We start from the raw sequence: 22,480 nt of genomic DNA on the forward strand, positions 1-22,480 counted from the left end.
TCAAAGGCCACAAGGTCCAAGACCTTTCAGCCTGCTGTGAGCAGCACAGTGCCATGGCACAGGTGGGCACAGCTTTTAACCAGGACGTCTGGCCAGCAGGGCTCAGTGCTGGTGATGAACAAGTCGTGGCTCAGCATAGCAGCTAACACAGAACATGCAGCCTCGAAAAAAAAGTCAACTCCCATTCAAGTATCAGGCTGTATTTGTACAGCTGCTGGTCTAGAAAGAACATTAAAAAAAATTAAAAATCAGATTAACATTCCCTTTCAGGAGAGCTATCAAAAGAAAAAATTTCAAAACAATTCTATTCAAAACAAGGGTTTACTACAACCCACTTGTAAAGCAGACGCTGGATTATTTTTAGAGCTACAAACGTTTGTTCTCTGCCTTAACTCCTACTGCAGAAAGAAAATGAGGATGAAAGCATTGTTTGTTCTCTTATGACCCAAAATTCAGAGGTCTGTATTGGATCTGTGCCAACAATAATAAAGGGATCTGATATGAATTTAATATGACATGCAGAATTACGTGCAGCTACATAAAGCACGAACCCATCTCTATTAATAAGACCACAAATTGCCTTCTTTCAGAAGGGAAACATTACAACCCCTTTAAACTTTTTCTTCATACGTGAAGCCATCCTTGACTCTTTTGCTGTCAAATATAAACCATTCTTTTCAATATTCTGGACCCTAACAAACAGTATGGGCTGTGCATGACACAGTTAATCATACATCAGAGTACCTCCAGAAATTTGGTAAAAATCATTTGGTTCAAGCAAAGTAAAACAATACACATACAACCATTCTGACACCACTCAGCTTCTGCATACAGCCATTCAAAAGGTTGTCTGGAGTTTACATTTTCCAAACACCACAAGACAGACAGTGCTGCAGGAATCTGAGTTCAGCTGCAGCTCAATGTTTGCTACATTTGCTACTATCTTTATTCTATTCCAAGCATCTTTCATCAGAAAGAAGAAAATGCTTCTCAGACTGCCAACTAATCCTGTATAAACTGTCTAAGAAGGTTATCTCAGGCACGTTTTAAACCTGTTAGCAATACCAGTACCAGCCAAAACGCAATTCTCAACTATTTGATATAATCATTCTACATCTACAAATGATTTGAAACTAAATATTCTGCTGTGGCAACACTAAACTTCTCTAGCTCTACTGTAAAAACCTGCCAGATGTAATTTGCTCATCGTGTTAAATCTCCCAGCTGGTCTGCAGACCTTAGGGACAGAATCTAAATCCCTGGAAGAGAGGAATGAGGGAGGGGGCACTTCTCTTGACTTTGACATGCTTGAATGATTGTCTTGATGGAAAAATCCTGTGGAATTCAAAACAGTTTTCCAAACATGTATGGGCTGAGTTTTTTTCATGGATTTCCCCCTCTCCCCCTTTAACTTACTAGAAATTTAACAGTTATAACTCAACCATAGATATCCAAATGGTAATTCAGACAGAGCAGTGAAGAAACACCTCACCACTACATTTTATAACAGGTCCTACATAATTGATTACGCATCTATTTATTCTGCCTTGACAGATCAATCTACTCTTCCTACATCAAAAGCTGCATCCCCTCAGTAAGTGTTACAATTCCATTTTTGACATCTTTCTTTTAGAGCACCTTAATGCAGGCAATTCTTCTTTTTTCCCCCCCATAATTTTAAGTTTTCCATTAGCTAATAAAGTAGTAGGATTACAGCAAAGAAATTAATAAGGTACCCACTCTGGTCAGAATATCATTAGCAAGCAGAAATACTGTTAGAGTCACTAACAAGTAGCTTATCAATACAGCCAAAACCTAAAAATATAGGACACAATAGTTTTCTATAACATTTGTCAGTTCTGACTCTTCTTATCCACAGACTGCATGCTGGGAAACCAAGGTTCAAACCTCCACATGACCAAGGCAGTCAAAACCAAATCTGAAGTACTTTCAGATTTCAACAGAATTTGCCCCAATTCAAATTACTGCGTTTTTATTTTTTTTTCTTTTTTTTCAAGTTTGTTCTTGATTTGAAGCAATAACATGGACCTAGAGCTTGCTTGGTCTCAACCCATGGCCTCTTCTTCAGTCCTGACATACTCTGAAAGTCCTTATCTTATGTAGTCCTTCATAAAATCTTGATTGATTCTTAGCTTGTATTAAATGACACAAGATGACAGATACAGTAATACATAGAAACACTTAGAAGTATTATTCTAAGGAGATATAAAGTAATCCAGAAGAACACAGGAACTCTTACCAAGTACGTGCACGTGTATAACAGTAGTTTCACTGAAAGGGGAAATAAAAATCACACATGCAGTCCTTAACTTTTCTCAAAGTCAGGCTCGGCTACAAATATTGGGGACTGATGCTGCTAAGAACATGAGTGTGCACATACACAAACAAGAACAAAATCTGTCTGCAGCTACCTCTTTGTGCTCTACACTTTAGGAGACACTAACAACGAAGATACCTGAGGCTCTATACAGACATACAGCAGAATTAAGCTGGCAGTTTCAGAAGAGGTATCAAACCATGGTTCATAGAGGCCCACATCATGAGGCAGTGTCACAAGCTGAGCGTAAGTCCTGTTTGGTGATTTGCACCAGTATTTTAAAACAAGGAAGAACTACATTACTTTCTACCAGTCTCTAAGTTGTTTCATCAATAGGCATAAACTGCAAAAGTTACTATGAGAGATAGTTCACAAAAAAAAGATGAAGCAAGTTAAAACCATATCAGAGGAAGCTTAACAGGCAGTTTTCTTGTTACCTTGTACTGTAAGGAAGACAGATGCTGTAGTAGATCCACCCTCATTAGAAGCGATGCAGTTGTACTTGCCAGCATCTGTGAACTTTACGGTCTTCACCTCTAAAGACAGATTGCTCAGCACCCTTATCCGTAGGGGCTCCTTCAGCCACACATCTCTGCCATTCCTCTGCCAGGTGAGATTGTAACGCACAGTGCTTAATGTTAGGCAGGTCAAGATGGCTGCTTCACCAGGGACAGCTGTGATGTTGTTAGGAACCTGAATCATGGGTGGAGGCTCTGTGTAGAAAGAACAGAATAAAAAAACAAAATAAGGAGAAAAAAGATTTGGGAGCCTTTGCTTCATTGGTAGATTCTTGGTAAATAAGTTGAAGTATGCTACAGTGCAAAACAATTGTAATATTGGTTACTATTTTAGTTTCATTTCACCTTGCTCAACCCATGGAACAGAGATCCCAGGCCAGCAACATCACTCCCTGACATTAAGCTACCTGACGAGAATACACCTGATGTATGTGAAAAAAATATTGCATCACCCAGGATGAAATGCCACATCTTGTATGAGAGGATGTTGTGCTGTTCTTTGAGCTAATCTTGCACCAGGAAAAGCCAACATGAGATCACAGCCCCGCAACCAGGTCTCTGAGTTCTCTGAGGTATGACCATGCATGGTACAATCTGAGTTCCACTCTAGAGTTTTGCGGGCTTGTTTATGAAGAAAAAAAAGGAAAAAAATGCTACTACAAATCTCTTCTAACAGAGACGATGAAACCAAGTCACCAGCTGCTGCAAGCATCATCATTATGTTCTTTACATGATTGGTTTGTTTCTAACGATATGTGGAAGGAGACACTGTCTGCTCCTTTAAGTCTCCCTGATCAAGGGTGTTACTGAGCACAGTGAAGGAAAGACAAGGCAGTAAACAGTACGCAGAGACACACACTTGATAGACAATCAGTATCAGAAACAGTGACAAGAAAACTCAGTCACGCTAATTGATGGGCAATCAAGTAGCTTCTGCCATCACTTCAAAGAGGGACGTTTTTAATTGCACTTCTAGAAGGATGCAGCTGCAACAGTATTGAGTACTGGAATTTAGCTTTGAAGCTACAAATGCTAAAAATAGGAGCAGTTGTCTCAATACTTCTTGAGATATCACTGACAAAGCAGAAAATGTTTAAATGCTGAAGAACGTAAATTATGTAATGCTATGCATTCTGTATGCATTCCACGTACGTGGTATGCATAACGTGTTACAGAAATGATATATTCATATATTCCATTTGCTGGTTTCCCCAGCACTACCCCTGACTGTTTCTTGCTAAGAAAAATCTGCAATGAATAATATTCTGACCAGGATGCTTCAGCAGAAGTAAGACAGCTGTAAGAGCAAGACCAAATCTTTACCAGCACACACCAAAAATCAATTATCCTAAGCAAACCAAGCCTAGAGAAAAAAAACATATATGTATTTATTGAGGGTAAAAGTTGCTCCTAAACTCAGAGCCAGCCATAACTCTTCCTCATTTAAGTCTCCTGTGGGGTCTCAGATGAGGTTCACAAGCTTTAGGCCAGCTCTCTGCATACCAATGACTCCCTCATACATGCCACACGCTGGGCATACAGCTCTGCTTCCCTTGGAGCACAGCCCCTAACACCTCTCACTCTCACTACCAGAGCAGTGCATTTCAACACAGAGCAGTATCAAGAAAAGCTGGACTTGCTTACTGAGACTGCAGATCCAATGTTGCACTTCAGGTTAGGGGTGGGGGGTATTTTGGAAGAAAAGATGAATCTTCTCTAGTTTTCCATGGTACTATCCCTAAGAACACGATACTTAAACTTGGAAAGCTAAGAATAGAAAGAGATGAAGGCCAGTATAGGACTAAAACCCCTCCATTATTTGACTGTCCGTCCTTGGGGCACACCTCTAGACTCAGAATAACAGTGAGCACATAGCAATCCCCTGGTCAAACTCTAAACTGAATTCCTGGTATTCAGAGCACTTCAGTTAATGTGTCTGCACAAGCTAACAAACCATTTGACATTTTAAACATTTAATACTAGTGAGACAAAGTCAAACTCAAGTGTTTGCTTTTCCTGAAACTGGAAAATGTTGACACAGTTCCAATACCTTTCACACAGCAGCTGACAAAAATCTGTGATATACTGTCTGTCAGCTAGTCAAACTACGAATACTTGAAAAGATTGTTTACTTTGCTCAAAGAAGAAATTTCAGATACTTTTCTTACAAATGTTTGCATACAAGGCCTTCAAAGCACCTCCCTCACGTTACTCCTCTGTATGGCTCAAAACAGAACTAGCTGCTCATGTTTACACCGTGTGTCAAGTCTTGGTGGATCTTACAGCATTTTGTAAATGAGACAATACAGCATTTTCCCTGCACGCTCCCCCTTTACTCTCAAGTTCTACCACCAGTATCACAGGAAAAAAAGGTTAGGAATCTCTTTCAATTATCTCTGTAAAGAAAAGGATGGTTGCAACATCCTAACCAAGAATCTTTGTGCACACAATTTCTGGGGGCAGAATATAACAGCTGCTGGTACTGGTACTCCAAAGCACAGACTGAAAGAAGCAAATGTGATACCTTATTCACCAGAAGGATTTTGGTAGATAAAATATGAAACAGTGCTCAGCTAGGACTTGAATAAGTATTGATGTTACTTGAGTACATTGTGTGACTAAAAGGATGTTCCTCATCTCAAATTTACCACTCGCTATAAGAAGGCTGTTTCTCTGCAAACTTTGCCTTGCACAGAATCAGTGATGTCAGGCTGTTGTTTTTTTTGTTCGTTAGTTTGTTTTTAATATACTCATTCTGCAGTGAGAAGAATGTGCATGGCTGTAAAAAAGAAGATGGAGGGATATATAGGCACAGTCTTCAACTACTGAGAGGGCCATTTTAGAGAATATGATCTCTGAGCACAAAGGATGAGAGCCCATGGTTGTAATATCCATCATGGGAAATTCCAACTAGATCATTACGCAAACTATTTTCCTAGTGAGAGCAATTAACCACTGAACAGGCTGCCCACAGAGCTTGTGAAATCTCTGTCCTTAGAGCCATTCAGTGTTTGATTGGACAAGTCCCTGGGAAATGTGATCAAACTTGGAAGTTAGCTCTGCTATGAGCTGAAAGCTGAACTAGGTAACTTCCAGAGGTCTCTTCAACCCAAACAGTTTTGTGATTCTGCGAGTCAGATTATTCAGGTTAACCATTCTGAATTAGCTAATGTGGGAGATAGAAGACAACCTTGATTTCAAGCAGTTACATGAAAACCTGAGGTTGAATTCAAACTGCTGTGCTAAGCTCTGCTATCATCACTGCCACTTTGACTCAGCTCCAGTGTTTTCCTTATTCAAGGGCACTGATTTACACTTCTACATGGCATCTGGCAATGACTGACATCTCAGATTTCAATTTCTGCTTCTGTGGGCCACATCTATTCTGTAAATCCAACTGCTTGCAGGAACTAAATAAAACAAATCCCATGCTAGTATTCAAAACGGGTTTCCTGAGTAAACATCAAAGCATTTGTGTACATCAGTGAGAAAAAACATATTAATTAAACATATACTTAGAACTGGAAATACTTTTTATTGGTACTAAGTGTCATTTCTTTCTGTTAAACATCCCAGTACAACATGTTACCATATTTCAGCATGGAAGGATGAATTAGTACCCACCTGATACATCCAGAAATGTCTGTGCACGTCCAGTCCCTGCACTGCTAGTTGCAATACATTCATAGAAGCCTTCATCAGACAAGGAGACTTGGTCTATTTCCCAGCTCATGCTAGATGATTCTCTGAAGAAATGAAAAGGCATGTTTCAATAAATTTCTGAAGGAATAAAGAGAGATTTAGTTTCCTGACTGCAGGCAAAGATTTTCACAATAGGTTAGGTTGCAGGAAAAAACAGATAAATCCAGTTTGATTCAGCAGAGAATCTATTAACTTTAGTTAAAGAACAGATAAATACATTGTCAGTCATTATTAAGTCAGTATTAAAAAATGCAAGCTTTTGCAGAATGTTTCAGTTAAACTTCTACAAAGATGACTAACATACATGAACATGTGCCATACAGTAACTAAGACCACAGCATTTGCAGTCATTCACTCAGCTGATTGTACCTCATTGTTGCATTTACTACTCGAGAAGCAGTAGTTCTTCTCTCTCCTTAACACCCACCAGTTTCTACATGGAGCCAGTCGCAGTACTGAACCCACAGCTCTTACTAGAAAAGTTAATGAGGGTTCATCTTCCCAGTGAAGAGCTTCTCATCAAATCTTTCTATTTGTAAACCCACTCTTAGGCTCATGGGGTGGGGAGGGTAGCACCTACCCTACTATCTGTTTCAAAGTGAATACATCCAGGCAGCTCTTCCTGCTTTTCCACCTGCAGGGACTACCTCCACTCTAAATATTTAAAATCCAGCAATGAAGTATCCATATGAATATGTCAACTTCAGAGGTACAGCCAGGAGAGCAGAAGTTATGACAAGCACCAACTACATTAACTCAATAATCTGCACATTGATTGCCTACCCACACAAAAATAAACAGTGCAACAACTATAAAGAGTGAATTGATAGATCCAGGACTAAAAACATAGAGCAAAATACAGAAGAGATATGAGCAAAGTGACAGAACATGAATTCAGAGAAATATGTGCAGTTTTTTCCTACAAGTCGTGCAAGGTAAAGCTGATAGGTAATTAATATCATGCATCTGTCACATATAACATTAAAGTGGAGAAGGAAATAAATACATGACTGCATTGACTGGTGGGGGTCACATGCTTAAAAGCAGACACTCTTACAGCTCCTTAAAATTCAAAACCACATTTTTTTGTTTTGTAACAAATCGTGCAACAAGCACATGGACAATGACATAACGGAGCAAAGCAGGGGTTTGCGCAGTGCCCCAGCGCTCCCTGGGGCCAGTTGCTATGGTTTACAAACAAAACCAAGGAACACAAATATATCCACCATGGCTTGTCAAGTAATTTCCATGTTATGGGAAAACACTGAATTAGTGACCCCTTGGTCTCCATTTTGCTTGTCAGAATATGGTGATTTATCATCCCTTAGCAGATGCAGAAAAAAAGAGAAAGTGACTTGGAAAACCTAAGGAAATCAGTGGTGACCTTAAATGGCTTCCTGGTTATTCTTCTTCCTTTATATTGATTCTAGATAACCTAGTATATCATATGTCAAATCTATGACATTTAACAGTGCTATGCTGGCAAATGGAAATGGCAGCAACCACAAACGCTAAGGATTAAAACACTACTTCTTCCAAGTGAAAAGTGAGAAACTTCTTCAAGGAAAGTATATTAAAAGTGAAGTTATGCAATCCCATCCTTCTTTATTCCCAACTTTTGCTATATACCAGATGTAGAACACGGAAACCCTGAGAATGGAAGCATACAAGGAGTCCAGAGTGGAGAAGCTGAACACTGGACAGGGGGTCTGTTAATAAATACGTATAGAAATACAACAGCAGCGATGAGTAACATACACCTCAATGTTTCTGCTGCACAATTCAGCGGTAACTATGCACAACTCCTTGCAGTATGTCTTACAGCGATAAGTCAGCACCTTTCACAGCAGCAAGTTATTTATATACCCAAACCATTTTATTTTCTCCACATACACAGTATATGTAATTAGCTGGTCAAGCTGCTTATCTTTCAGAAAATACAACCTAGCCAAGCTGCAGAGTCTGAAGACCAAATCATATCCTGGTTTTTGGTTACTGTAAAAGCCATTGGCAGGGAGCACAGTGATAATTCACATCATATTGAACTTCAGCACTTGGTCACCCCAAATGACACCTTGTCACCAAAACAAAAAAATCAAATTCATCCAGTGCAGAGTGATAATACAACTCAGTTCTGAGTCCAACTAGTAAACTGGACAAACCCCATACAGAACCTCACTAATAAAATGCAGACAAGACAAATTATATCCTGTTTACCTGCGATCAATAACATTTGGCTTGAGAAATATTTTGTTAAATTAACTCAAGTGATCTATTCATTCCTCTGTTCTGTGATAAGAGAAAGAAAAATGAGTCCTGATCATGAAGGTGCTGGATATGTGAAAAGCAGGGAGAAGATGTGGGTGGTTTGATAACTAAAGAATGGAAAAAATTACAGAGCTACCAAAGTATGTACCAGAGTTGAGTAAACGTAAATGGTACATCATTAAACAAAACAAAAACAGAAGAGCTGCAGCATTTTACACTGCCAACAGCATAAAAGGAAGTTTCAGAGTTTATCTATTTAGTCATCACGTACTTGTTATTGAATGTTAGAACTTTGTCTTCAGTTTTCTCCTGAAATGCTTCAGGCTTTACAAGAGGCTAATGGAGGCTGCTGATGTTTTTTTCTAGTATACATTTCCTTTTGTTTTCAACTAGCAGAATCATAAGAAAGACTTTGAGTCTATTCACTTGATTTTATTTATTTTTTATTCCTACTGCATTCTACAGCGAAAGAGTAGTCCATTTTCCATACAGTAATCTGAAGAGATTTGTGATAGATTCAGTGTAAGGTTTCCTCTTTTGGGGGATTTTCTAAAGAGGATAATTTTCTAGGATAGGTCATAGATCACATGTCAAAGGGATCCATGAAAGACAAACTGAAATAAAAAGTAAATTCCTTTATACTACATAGTCATCTATATATAATTGCAGAAGTGTCTTGGGAGCAAGGTAGTTACTGATCTACTTTACAGAACTTTTAAATATATATATTAAAAAGCATTTGCCTTCTAAACACAGCTTATGGTAATTTAAGAGCACACTTTTGAGGGGATTTTTGACCAAAACAATATCTCTCCATCTATACAGATGGTGTACTCCCTCGTTAAACATGCATATTTACTATAAATCTCTCCATAGAATACAGCTTCCCTAACAATTTTCACCAAAAATAAAAGAACATAAGTAATAGGATATAAAGTATAACAGTAAATAGAAATCATAGGATACAAATAGGATTGGGAAAAAAAAAGTCACTACTTACTTGAAGAACTGATCCTCTCCTAGTTTTACTCCATTTTTAGTAAAACGCTGAGTAAAAGGTATAAGACTTTCTACATGGCAAGGAACAGACCCTGGCTGTAAGTAATACCCTGGAGTCTTGCTGGGCATTGTAACTTTTGGAGCATCTGAAGAAAGGAAACATTTCCCAACAGATTATTAACAGCTACTAACATACCTCGTCTTTTCCTATTATTAAAAGGAAAATCACTTTCTGTTTTTATTATATGTTAAGCATAACAATTAACTTGTTCTTCAAAACTCTGAAAAATGACTTTGGAATAAAATGGAAAACACAGAAAGTACTTCTATAAAACAGGAAAAAAAAAGATGAGATATCAATTTTAACTAAATCAGATATGACAAATTTACATTACACTGAAGTTCACATCTCTTACCAGGAGTAATACTAGAAAATGAAACGCTTGAAACTCTCTGAAAAAGATAATCATCCTTGTCATAGCCAATTATTTTAACAAAAAAAGCTTCATCTGGTGGAATAAAGTCAGAAATATTCCATAGTCCATAGGGCTTTCTGTCAGGATAGTATTTCACAGGCAAGGTCTTAAGAAGTTCCCCTGTAATACTCAGAAGTTCCAGTCGGTCTACTCTAGCTGGAAGAAGGATTCCTGTGGTATTTAGCAGCACGAAGGTAGGAATCCCTAGAAAAATAGAAACACGCTATTTCAAGTGTGTGTTGTTTAATTAAAAAAAAAAAAAAAAAAGATTAAATGCCATATGTTTGGCCCACCATCCCATAAATGCACCATTCAGTTTCAACCTTTACTTACCAAGTAACAGGAAACTAAACTGTTCTAAATTATGCTCTGCATATTAGCTGTCAAGAGACACAGCACTGATTAGGGCTGAAATTACTGACTTCCAACAGGTGTTTCTGAAATAGCAGCCACTTTATTAACTCCCCACCATGCCACAAAGAGAAAAGCTTTTTCTTAGTGTCCAAAAGTTAACAGAAACAGAGTTGCAATTTTGAGGCATTTCATAGCAAAAATGCCAGGATTTATGGGACATTAAAAATAAAAACCACAGAGCTAACACAAAAATACATGGCAATATGATGAGAGAATAACGTTGGCTGTTCTCACACATTCAAAGCCCTAAGAACAAGAAGGCAGTGGCCTCAAAATTATCACAGTTTGCCACAGAGATCATCCTAGAGTTCTACTTGATTCTGGCGGTCTCAACATACTCTCAAAAGAGGTTACTGCTTAGCATAGAATAAAATGGAAACAAACCTTGCACTGGCCTGCTGGATGTTTTCTTAAAGTCTAATGTTGGCTTCTTAGAAAACCCAGCTCGAAAATCAATAGTGCTGAGACCTGTGATCCGAACAGAGTGCCTTCCACTGCTCGATGTCTGAAAAAGCAAGTTGAAAATCACAGGCACCATGAGCAGTTCAGAACCATGAGCAGTTCAGAAGTTTCTGAACCATCCACCAAGTTCAGTAGATAGAATTCAGCTTTCATTAAAAACAAGACAGAATGGAGGCCTACATCAAAAGTTATACATAAGAAGGCCATAATAATGCTTCACTTTTAGATAAGGCACCTGACAGCTGCAGTGTCTGCAAAAAGAGCCAATTGATTTGTCTCTGAGGTACACAAGTCCAACAATTACTTGTATCATGTCAGTGATGGTAATTGGAAAACATGTCTGGAAGTTAACATTTTGGCTACTTGGAAAGTATATTACAAAACAGGAAATTAAACCTAAGTCAAAAGGAAAAGTCAGTGTAAATTTTTCGCTTATGTACAGAAATAACAATTTATGTCCAGTGCTACAAAAATTTATAGCACCTTTTCTATTTAATAATAAGATCATTTTTTTTTAAACATACACATAATCAATCTTATCTGTGAGGCATATGCAAACATTGCAGGCTTTGCATATCCTGAGGTAAGCTGCATGTACAGACCAGCCTCATTCAATACTGCACATTAAAGTTCCTCTCCTTCCTGGTCAAGATCTCCGTTGGAAAGCAGAGGTTGCAGAAGTACTTCTTGCTCCTCATCCTGCCTGTCCCTACCCTGCCTTAAGCTCATTCCAGTTCTATCAGCAAAACCCCAGAGCACAAAGCACTCCCAGCCAGCCACTCTTGCACAGTGCCGACCACTCTGTGAAAAGCCTTTGTTTGATGTTGTCTGGGGGTACAGCGACTTCCATGCAAGTCCTCAATTCTGCAATTTTTGATTCGCCTTCTTTGAGCTACCTTCTATCACTGCATGCTGAGAAGGAAAAGGCTGCCTACTGCCTGCCCAGAGTGCCCAGAAGCCCAGGGGCTTTTGTCCTCCCCTACTTCCACGCCACTCAGGTATTAGGGAAAACCGCTGTACTGCACTGAGCACACTTGTTAGACTCTACAGACACCTAACACTGACAAACCCACGGATAATTTCAACCAGAACAGTAGGAAAAGACGTGAAAGGCTGTGAAGTGTGATGTCTACAATGCCAATATCTCATCTGAATTTAGTAGAACCTACTCTGATTTTTTCTTCTGAGACAATGCAACCTATGAGACACACAACGTAAAGAAAATCAATATCAAAGTGACATCCTTCCATTAAGATTTATCTAGATAGAGTATTACCTGATCTAACCTAAAAATACATAATTCCTTCAGTTAGCAAGCATCTCCAACACAGCCACACGTTACTATTAAATTAGGCAGTTGTTTCTTATAACTAACTGCCAGGGGAGAGCTGTTCAGATGCTATGACAAATTGCTGTTTATGTGATTAAAACAACCTATTTGCTTCTATTTGGTTGGCCTTTCACCTCAGAAAAAAAACTATCTTTAAGGCCTTCTTCTATACAAACCAGCTGTTAACAATACAAAGAAATATTTAAGTGAAGTGTGTGAAACTCATGTTAGCAAGCATTAATTAGCAGTTAAAATTTTGTTAGATACAGTGACAAAATTATTTTTTATAGCCTTATGCATCTGTATTAGGAATATACATTGCAATTAAACATTTCAGAAGGCTTTTCCTTGCACTCTTAAAATCTTAAGGCAAATGAAAAAAGCCAGCGTAAACAACCCAAGGAAAAATAATCCATTGGGAAATTATTTCTCTTTAGGAATTATTCAGACTTTTGGATACTTGTGAAGTTTTAAGGCAACAATAACCATATCAAATATTACCATTTATTAACAATAAATGCATCTAGCACTTTCGTAACTAGAAGCTGGCAGTGCTATGCAAACACCTAAGAATAAACTTCATCCCAAAGCACTGCTTTCCAATTAGTAATTTTCTATTTTCAGTAATATGTAGTTTATCAAGGATCGCTGGAATTGTACATTAGTGTTTCTCCTCCCAGGCTGGATGACTGAAATAAGAATAAACAGATATATGAACAGTTCCAGCACAATACAAAAAACAAACACATATTTTTCAAATGAGTCAGGAAAAAATGCCTTCTTGTCTGGTAAACAATAGAAAATAAAAACTGCCCCAAATGCATCCATAAACATGTTTGAAAAGTGCACAGTTTTGTTTGTTTGTTTGTTTTTTAAAGTAACAAAAAGCACTCATTTTTATATTTGTTTCACACAACTGAAAAAAATCAAGCTACAATGGCTAAATAATTTTTAATTGCATAGTTATATTTATGTATTTATATTTACAATGATGGAGATATGCAGCTGAATTAGGCTTTAAGGAATGCACTCATTAAGCAGAAATTTTCTGGACTCATTTGTCATTACACTCCTTTGAACCAGCTGCATTTGGCTACAAAGTTGACTTGATCACAAGTTTTTTCTGCTGATTCCTCACTGCTTTTTCTCTTCCTTTCTCAATCACAAAGATGATCATTTAACCCTAACCAGGAGGGTAGATTTTGTGGCATGGTTCAGCTAGAAGAGTCGCATCCTACTGCTTAACAACAGACTTCAAGGAAGGCTGGTGACTTCCCACTTCTGCCTCTCCCCCCCAGACTCACCTGCATCACCCCCTTACCTTTTCAACTGGAAACACCTTCCCAACCTACTTTAAAGAATCTTTTGAGTCAGCAGACAGGACTTTGTGGGAGGGATTTAGCAAAAATAAATTGATGCTCCCTCTTCTATTAAATTACTCAGACTGTTCTGTTGAGGGCTATCTGATGGTAGGTAATTCAGCAGCGTGACCAGCTTGTCTCGATGTTACACAGTGAGCATTTAAATGTGGCATGCTCTTCTCTCAGCAGCTTCTAGAACCCAGAAATTTGGGTGGCACCATGCAGGCACACACAAGTTGGAGGTCTCTTCCAACCTTGACAATTCTGAGATTGTATGACTTGGCTCAGCTCCCAAAGAAGCCTCAGAGCCTCAATGGCCAATCAGGGCCAGGAAGAGACCCCAGAGCTCTCTGCACTCTGCTTCTCTGTAGGGCATGGAATGTTTATTAAATTGCATGTTTCTCCTAAAAGACTACAAGCTATAGAGCTGAGCTGTGAGACCTAAGGCTCCGACTGCAGAAGTTTGCTCAGTACTCAGTATACCTGATGTTACAAAGTCCAGCAGGACCCAAACCATTTTTTTTTTTTTTTGCAGATCACCAGGGTGTCTCCGTACCATTTTTTTCAGCATTTCCAGTCCTGGCAGCATACAAACATCCAATGAGTTCTCTATACAACTCAGCACTTGAATATTACTGCTAGTCATGTTGATCTTACCTTCTTAATGTTTCCACATCTTTTGGGATTCATTCTGTAACTGAATGTGCTAAGATACCACGCACATGAACAAACTGATTTACAATTACGTAGGACTCAAATAATTTACTGAGAATGAGTTTGAATTAAATGTAGATTTGCTGACTTTGTGAACCCAATAGCAAAAATCTTTGGCCTACAAAGTACATATCATCTCCCCCTTACAGCCCTCTAGACTTTGTGCACAGCAAAGCCTCTCAGTGCCCCTGATCTCTACAGTCTCTGCTCACTAGACATCAAAAAATTCAGTATTCACTTCATCTTTTTTCCATCCAAAGAATTTGACCTAAACCAGTAACTTTTAGTATGTTAACATCTCATTAAGAATTTCATGCTACTGCCTTCAAAATATATCACATATAGTTCAAAAAGGACATTTAGTGTAACACAATCTCATCTGTGGGTATCTATGATAAGAATATATAGTAAATCATTACACAACTCTCTTGTAAACTCTGGGATAAGTCATACACAATTTCTACAGTAACTATACCTTAATTGTCCATGTTCCAGGCTCTGGGTCTTTGACGTTTACTACCTTTGCAGAGTTGTGGATATTTAGCAGTTCATTCAGTCCTGATCCTTTACTGATCTGCTTACCTAAAAAACAAACAAACAAAAAGAATCAAACAGAGAGTAAATACAGTACTGCCTAAAAAAAGAGTAAATGTAATATTTTTCTTCATGTCTGATGTACAGTTGATATTTGATTTACTATTCAGTTGAGTCGATGACATTTGCAACACTCAAAACCCCCTGTAAGTTCTTGCAGGGAATAGAACACTAAAAATGCTCCTTTATTTTCACTCTTTTCATTCACGTGGGAGCCTTAATACAGCCTTCAGCATTACAGTTGCTGGGTTTCCTTACAGCTGTAAGTAAAGCAAGTTCTATTCACAGACAGTACTCAGCTCTCAGTGAAAGAAGGCAGCACAGAAGCAATCTCCTTCAAAGGGGATCCTAGAAGACACTTACCCTAACCCATATGGCAGCTGCCAGCCCTCTCACTGGTCCATCCTGCAGACCTGTTCCAAGCTGGATAAATCCCACAATGGATAAAATCCACAAGTAAAAATATTGATAAGCAAGGTACTCTTGGTAGACAAGAATTAGCCTGTGACTAACAACAGCAGGAATGCTTATAAGGTCCTCACAGAAGATTTAGCCTGTTAGACATCACAGACCTTGACAGAAGTTAAGTTTTCATAACGGACCATACCACACTTAATGTGTACACCTTTCCATGCAAATATACGGATGGTTCTATGTCGGAACAGGTTCCCTGTAGAGGAATTTTTCTCCCCCAAGGCTGACTGAGGAGTACGATCATCAATCAAAACAGGTCTGGATGTTTCAGAGCACTGAAGCTTAAGTTATGGATGGGATGTTCCAGTGTCAATTTTTAAAAGCTTTAAGACAAGCCTCCACTACATTCAGTTAAACTACATAGATTTAGATGCATGGAGCTAACCTACGAGAAAGGAAAGCAGACAGATGGGGTCAAAGCTTCAGCTGAGCCTCAGAGTTGCACCCAGGATTGTGTGTTATTGTGATTTGAAGGGACACTGAGTAAATCTTTCTTGTAAAGAAAGAAGAATGCCTTAGTGGAGGACACCCAGATTGTATTGCTGGGAAATAATCCCGTGCATAGAATATTTTCAAGATACTATAACTTATGCTATATCCTCAGCCAAAAATCATTCAAGGAATACAAAGTATGATTTAAATTTATTTCTGGGGGGCTGGCTCCAGGTTCCTAAGGCATCAACATAACAACAAACAATAACAATAAACAGTAGATTTGTTGAAAATACTTTCAACTACAAATTAGCACCCAAATACATGATTCTCCTTCCCCACCACACACTGTTCAGCTACAGATGCAGCATGAGAGAGGATTTGATTCTGAATGCTCTCTTAGTTCAATGAATGTGGAGCTTGCTTTAGCACTCACTGCATAAAAACAACCATCATATGCGATCCATTAACAATGGTTCAATGAGTATACAAATATAGGATATGAAAAGCAAAAGAAGTAGCCAGAAATTTGGAATGCAAGGACAAATACCAAGAAAGCAGAAGGAGGTAAGAAGTAGTCAGAATAGGGAGGATTTCCGGGTTCCAAGTGATTCTGTATTAAAAAAAAATACATAATAATAATAAAAAATAATTATATATATATATAATTTCAGGATATATATATATATAATATATATATAAATAAATATATATATAATATATATTTAAATATATATTTATATTTATATATATATAAATATTATATATATATATATATATATTTCAGGATATATATATATATATATATATATATATCCTGAAATCTTGGTACTGCCTTTCAAAATTGGAAACACATTCATGGATCACATAAATATGGTCTTCCCTGTTTGAAGGCAGTAGGGATTATTTGTCTTTTTCATTCACTTTAATGGTATCATAAAAAAAAAAACCACAAACTACTTCACCTAATGAATCACGAATCTCAATTGCTGGTGAAGGACCACTCAAGGACACTGTAACCTCTTTTAGACTTGGATCAAAAGGGATCTGCCAAGTATTTACAGCCATGGTCAAATGGTCTGTAGACAAGAGATGCACTTTGGAGGCTTGAACTGCTTCTTCGACCCATTTCAACACCTATGAAAGAAAGTAACCGTCATTATTCTGTTGAAGTATCACAGAATCATAGAATAGCCTGGGTTGAAAAGGACCTTACAGATCAGCTAGTTTCAACCCCCCTGCTCTGTGCAGGGTTGCCAACCACTAGAGCAGGCTGCCCAGAGCTGCATCCAGCCTGGCCTTGAATGCCTCCAGGAAGGGGGCACCCACAACCTCTCTAGGCAACCTGTTCCACTGCCTTACCACCCTCTGAAAGAAAAATTTTCTCCTAATATCTAACCTAAATCTCCCCTGTCTTAGTTTAAAACCATTCCCCCTTGTCCTATCACTACCAACACATGTAAACAGGCATTCACCCTCCTGTTCATACACTCCCTTCAAGTTGTGGAAGGCTGCAATGAGGTCTCCCCAGAGACTTCTCTTCTCCAAGCTAAACAAGCCCAGTTCCTTCAACCTTTCTTCAGAGGAGAGGTGCTCCAGTCTTTGATCATCTTAGTGGCCCTCCTCTGGACCTGTTCCAAGAGCTCCAAATCCTTCTTGTGCTGGGGCTCCAGGCAGGCCTGCACGCAGTATTCCAGGTGGGGTCTCACAAGCACAGAGTAGAGGGGGACAATCACCTCCCTCTCCCTGCTGGCCACCTCTTTTTAATGCAGCCCAGGACATAGTTGGCCTTCTGAGCTGCAAGGGCTCACTGCCAGCTCAGGTCCAGCTTCTCATCCAGAACTGTCAATAATATTTGTCAATATTATTAATAATAATTTGTCAATATAATAATATTTGTACTGTCAATAATATTTGTTATTGTTTTATGTTGAAGTACTGTCCCTACTGTCTTGTAGAGATTCCATGTTAATTTGTTGTAATACCCCCAACTTTCACCTAGGTTGTTTTGTTTTTTAAATCATTGGACATCACACAGCTACCACATCACACTCAGCAAAAAGACTGATAAAGGACTTGCCTAATACAGTGATAATATATTAATTGCAATGAAGATATTCTACAGACAGTGTAAACAGGATTTGCACTCATATCAGCAGGACGCAATAGCACAGGAATCCAAAAAGAACTGACATTATATCACCTCTGCACTTGGAATACATAGGAAAAAGCACCAACACCAAGCGAAGGCACACTTCTGTTTCTACTTCAACTGCTCACATCAAGAACACACACACATAATATGACAAAACAGATAACCTGTAAAAATAACAAACATTATTGCAAACCTACTGAGGGTGCACTCAATCCCCAAATACCACACAATTTTCACAGAAGATATTAGTGAAGGCAAGATCAACATGGTGTTGAAAAGGATTAAAGAAAAATCTCTACAGAGCATCCACACTTACACCGTAGCATTATATTTTCAAATAGACATTAGCAATACAAATGCAAATACAAATTCTGGTCATACCCTACTAATTACCTGAAGCAAGAAGGAAAGTTCCCTTATTCAGGCAAGTTGACTAATCACCATCCATGGACTTCGTTGCTTTTTGTTTGATTGTTTATTTTTAAATCTAAAGCACCTAATACAAAGTACTGTTAGACATGGAATGCAGGACAGAATGGAGAACAATGCTGTGGAAAATAAAGTTCTGTGACTAAAACTGAATTTGTGCTTTACAGAATTTTAATCTTTAACTATACTGTTTTTAATCAACAATTATCAAATAAAAATTCAAAACAGATGTACATCATCACCTAACCTCTCTGTGAGGAAAGCTGGTTCCACAGCAGGCCCGCCAGCCAAGATGGCGGCGCCTTTGTGAAGGCCTCCTTTGGAAGGGAGAATGCTGCACAGTGCTGAGGAAAAGAAAGGGAGAAACAGCCCTGCAGCACAACGGTGACTGCACAAGATTTTGAACCGAACAATAAGCTAACCTGGATGTGTCATGTACCAGCAATGGAGGGCTCTCAGCAGTGTATTTGTTCATACAGTTTATACTACAAATGCCCAGGAACCTTTGCATCTTTGTGCATATGTAAAAGAATTTTAAATAAAGGTCATCATCCAAAAAACATGTGAAGTGGTGGAGGCATGTTTTCATAAATTATTATCCCCATACTACCAGGGATGCCTCACCTGAGACATGCTGAATGCTCCCAGTGCAACGCGAAGCAAAACAGCATTGGCCATGTAACAACAGCGCTGTGTATACTCCACACAAGGGTCTGCGTTAGCAAGGAACTTAAGTGTACTTTAAAAAGAACATACAAAAATCAGAGTAAAATCAACTATGCTACTCAAAGCCTCTGAAGTAACAGTACCCAAGGGAGAAAAATCATTTCTGTAACAGCTAGTGATATCAGCTATTCAGCAACTGTTTACTTTAGATGAGCTGTTGAATGCCGAAACAGAAACAACAAGGCTTCAAAAAGATCCAGCTAACCTTACATTTTACTTTTAAAAATTATATGTTTGGCTCCAAAAATGCTTCCCAAAGTGATTTCAATCTGCTCTACTTACGTTACACTGAGATGACTGTGCCACTTGTTTGTGGCAGGTATATGGAAAGGATTCTAGTTAATTCCAGGATCTTACCTTCACAGGAAAGTTTTTAAACAAATTGTAAAATTTAATTAACCTACATGAATTTTCAGAAGAAAGGAATTTTCCAGTCTAGCTTAAATGTGTTTCATATTAAGCAAAATAAATCAGGTCACAAGGTAAACTTCTGCATCCTTGTAGAAGTTTTACCAATAAGTAAGGCACACTGTTATTTATACACAAAATTCTTTCAAAACTCAGAAGGATTAATGTTATATTCTTGAAAAATTTCTCAAACAAGACTGCAACATTTATATGATAGAGAAAAAAAAAAAAAAGAAAGTCTGATTCACAAGGTATTAATTTAAACAAAGTTAGGTAACAATTTTAGTTCCCCAGAATGCATTTTTTTACGCTCCTCCTCATGATCGCTGCCTAATCCCCAATCCTGACCACCAACTTGATAGGTCTTAGCCTGAGCAGGAACTGCAGCAAGTGACAGGGTTAAGATGGCAACCCACCCATTGACTTAGACCAGGTCCTTCGCTTAGTTCTCACATTTGTAAAGAATTGGAAGGTCCGAACCATCAGCACTTAGCTCACTCCCATTCACTAACCTTGTGAGATGATTCTCTGCAACTTGTTCTGTTTTCTAATAAAATCATTATTTCACAATAAAAATAAACTAGAATTTGATTTCTTCCTAGTGCAGCACAGCAATAACTACAAGGCTTTCCCAACAGGCTGCTTTGCAACAATCTTACTCGCTGGGACGAACCCTGAAATGCCTTTTGTCAGCAATTCTCCCTTCCCTTCCTCTCCTTGCCCCCACCTCCATCTCCCAAAAAACACAACCAACCAACTTTTTTGTATTATTAATTAATCATAATTAATTTTTAGTTGTATTAATTGAAACTTTTTTTTTCTTTTACAGACATAGCCACCTGTATTAAAAAGCAGATGGAAAGAACACACAATTCTACCTAGGTCAATCAGGAAACACTACTAAAGCTTGACAAACCATCTCTCCGCATTATAAACCAACACAAGATACCTGGCCAAGATTGGTCTAAACCATTTCTGCACCGAATAAGTGATTTACATGTAAGTTTGTTGGGATTACAAAGACAAAATTACTAATGGAGAACACATATGATCCCAGTGATCCCAAAGCACTTTGCTGGCCTTTGACTTAGCTATTGCTGCAGTCATGCTGAAAAACAGATTTTTGAAGGATCTGGATTTAAAACAACCCAAAGAGGGGGACGCCTTAAAGTGCAGTCACCAAAATTCCATAGCAAAGAGCTTCAACAAAAGAATTTACTGAAAGACATATCCATCCAGATTTAAAACAAAGAGCCTGTGTTTTTTTTCCCCTCCCACTATTTCTCTTAGACTACTACATCCTATTAATTACCTTTAGAAAAGATCTCACTTTTATACAGCACAGCTCGCTTCAAGCCACTATAGTACTATGTTACAGCTTGTAAAATTATGGGGGGCAAGTGGGAAGGTTCTCCAGTGGGAAATTTATCAGCAGCATGCAACCATTTATTTCAAAACAAAAACCTAATCAAAACAAATATTTCTATGAGCCCCAGATATCCTTTTTGACAGAGAGGTGTGCTGAGCCATGGAAATCATTTCAAAAGCTCACATTTTTTTCCAAAGGTAAATTATATGAGGCCTTGTAGCCTATAAAAGTATTAGAAGAACAAAGAACACTTTCAAATTAGAAAAGGTGTTTTCAGTAAACACAGTGAAATGAATCCAATCCTCTTCTACTCCCCTTTTGCTATCTGACAAAAAAGCAATTTCAGTTAACCATCAAGTCAATTCAGACAACGTTCTGCCACAAAATACCAACACCAATTCAAATAACACAGAGAAGAACCTACCCATCAGCCCAGCTCTGCGCATGTCCATTGCTGAAAAAGCTAGTATACTTGTAACTGTGATGCTACTCTGGTTATTCTAAGAAAAGCTGCTGGTCTTTGGATAAAAAACATATCTAGCATTAAAATGGTTCTGTTTCAGCTTCTTCTGAGCCATTCTTCTTCAAACAACAGTCAGAGAGCACCTCTTGGGCATGTTCTGCAAAGACCAGGTATCAACTATTTTTGGCTGTGGAAGGGAACCGATTCTTTAGTTTTGGGCTTTCCTGTTAAGACAATCCAGCATAGTGCTCACTGCATTAAGCCATGCTGATTTTGGAAACTGAATGATGCATCTTACCAGAAATGGGAGCTGAGCATCCTTGATAAGACCCAGTAAATAGTTCATTCATACACAATCAAACTAGATCAGAAGTCTAATCTGAAGGGCCTATCTGTCTGAGTCCATTAGTAATGCAAAAATGCAGGTCCACAGGCTAGTTTCTGCAATGCTTTGTCAAAGTTCATATGATTGAACTACTATATGATCCTGGATGTCTGCATAAAAACAGAAATAAGTTTATACATATTTCCAAGACAACACATTTCAGAAGTTGTAAATCACAATGATTTGATTGATTTCCACAGTTGTATGCTGAATGTGATTGTTTATGGCATTTCTCAGTACATCTGGAAAAGTTTGGTAATAAACTTTATCTAACGAAGTGAGAGAGAGACGACATGTCTGACACAGAACATTTTGAACATACCGCCACCAGCACACAATAAAAATAGCATTGATCTAACAGCAGATGACCAAAATGAATATGACCAAATCTTTCAGAAAATCTCAACACAGAATTAGCTATGTTCTCTTTCCACGAGAATGGAAAATGACTTTTTCTCCATCT

At 38.3% G+C, this 22,480-nt stretch overlaps 1 protein-coding gene across 4 annotated transcripts in view; it reads right to left on the reverse strand.

Moving 5' to 3' along the window:
* HMCN1 (hemicentin 1) overlaps positions 1-22,480 on the reverse strand; it is a 213,607-nt gene that overhangs the window by 129,082 nt on the left and 62,045 nt on the right. For all 4 annotated transcript variants that reach the window (XM_084527348.1, XM_084527346.1, XM_084527347.1 and 1 more), the window contains exons 5-11: positions 17,048-17,219; positions 15,058-15,164; positions 11,100-11,220; positions 10,242-10,505; positions 9,827-9,971; positions 6,481-6,602; positions 2,776-3,051 (exon numbers count right to left, since the gene is read on the reverse strand). In XM_084527348.1, the coding sequence (XP_084383474.1) occupies positions 2,776-3,051; positions 6,481-6,602; positions 9,827-9,971; positions 10,242-10,505; positions 11,100-11,220; positions 15,058-15,164; positions 17,048-17,219 (1,207 nt within the window). The remainder of the gene's footprint in view (positions 1-2,775; positions 3,052-6,480; positions 6,603-9,826; positions 9,972-10,241; positions 10,506-11,099; positions 11,221-15,057; positions 15,165-17,047; positions 17,220-22,480) is intronic.

This window comes from Aythya ferina (assembly GCF_964211825.1).
Source record: "Aythya ferina genome assembly, chromosome: 8".
NCBI lineage: Eukaryota > Metazoa > Chordata > Aves > Anseriformes > Anatidae > Aythya > Aythya ferina.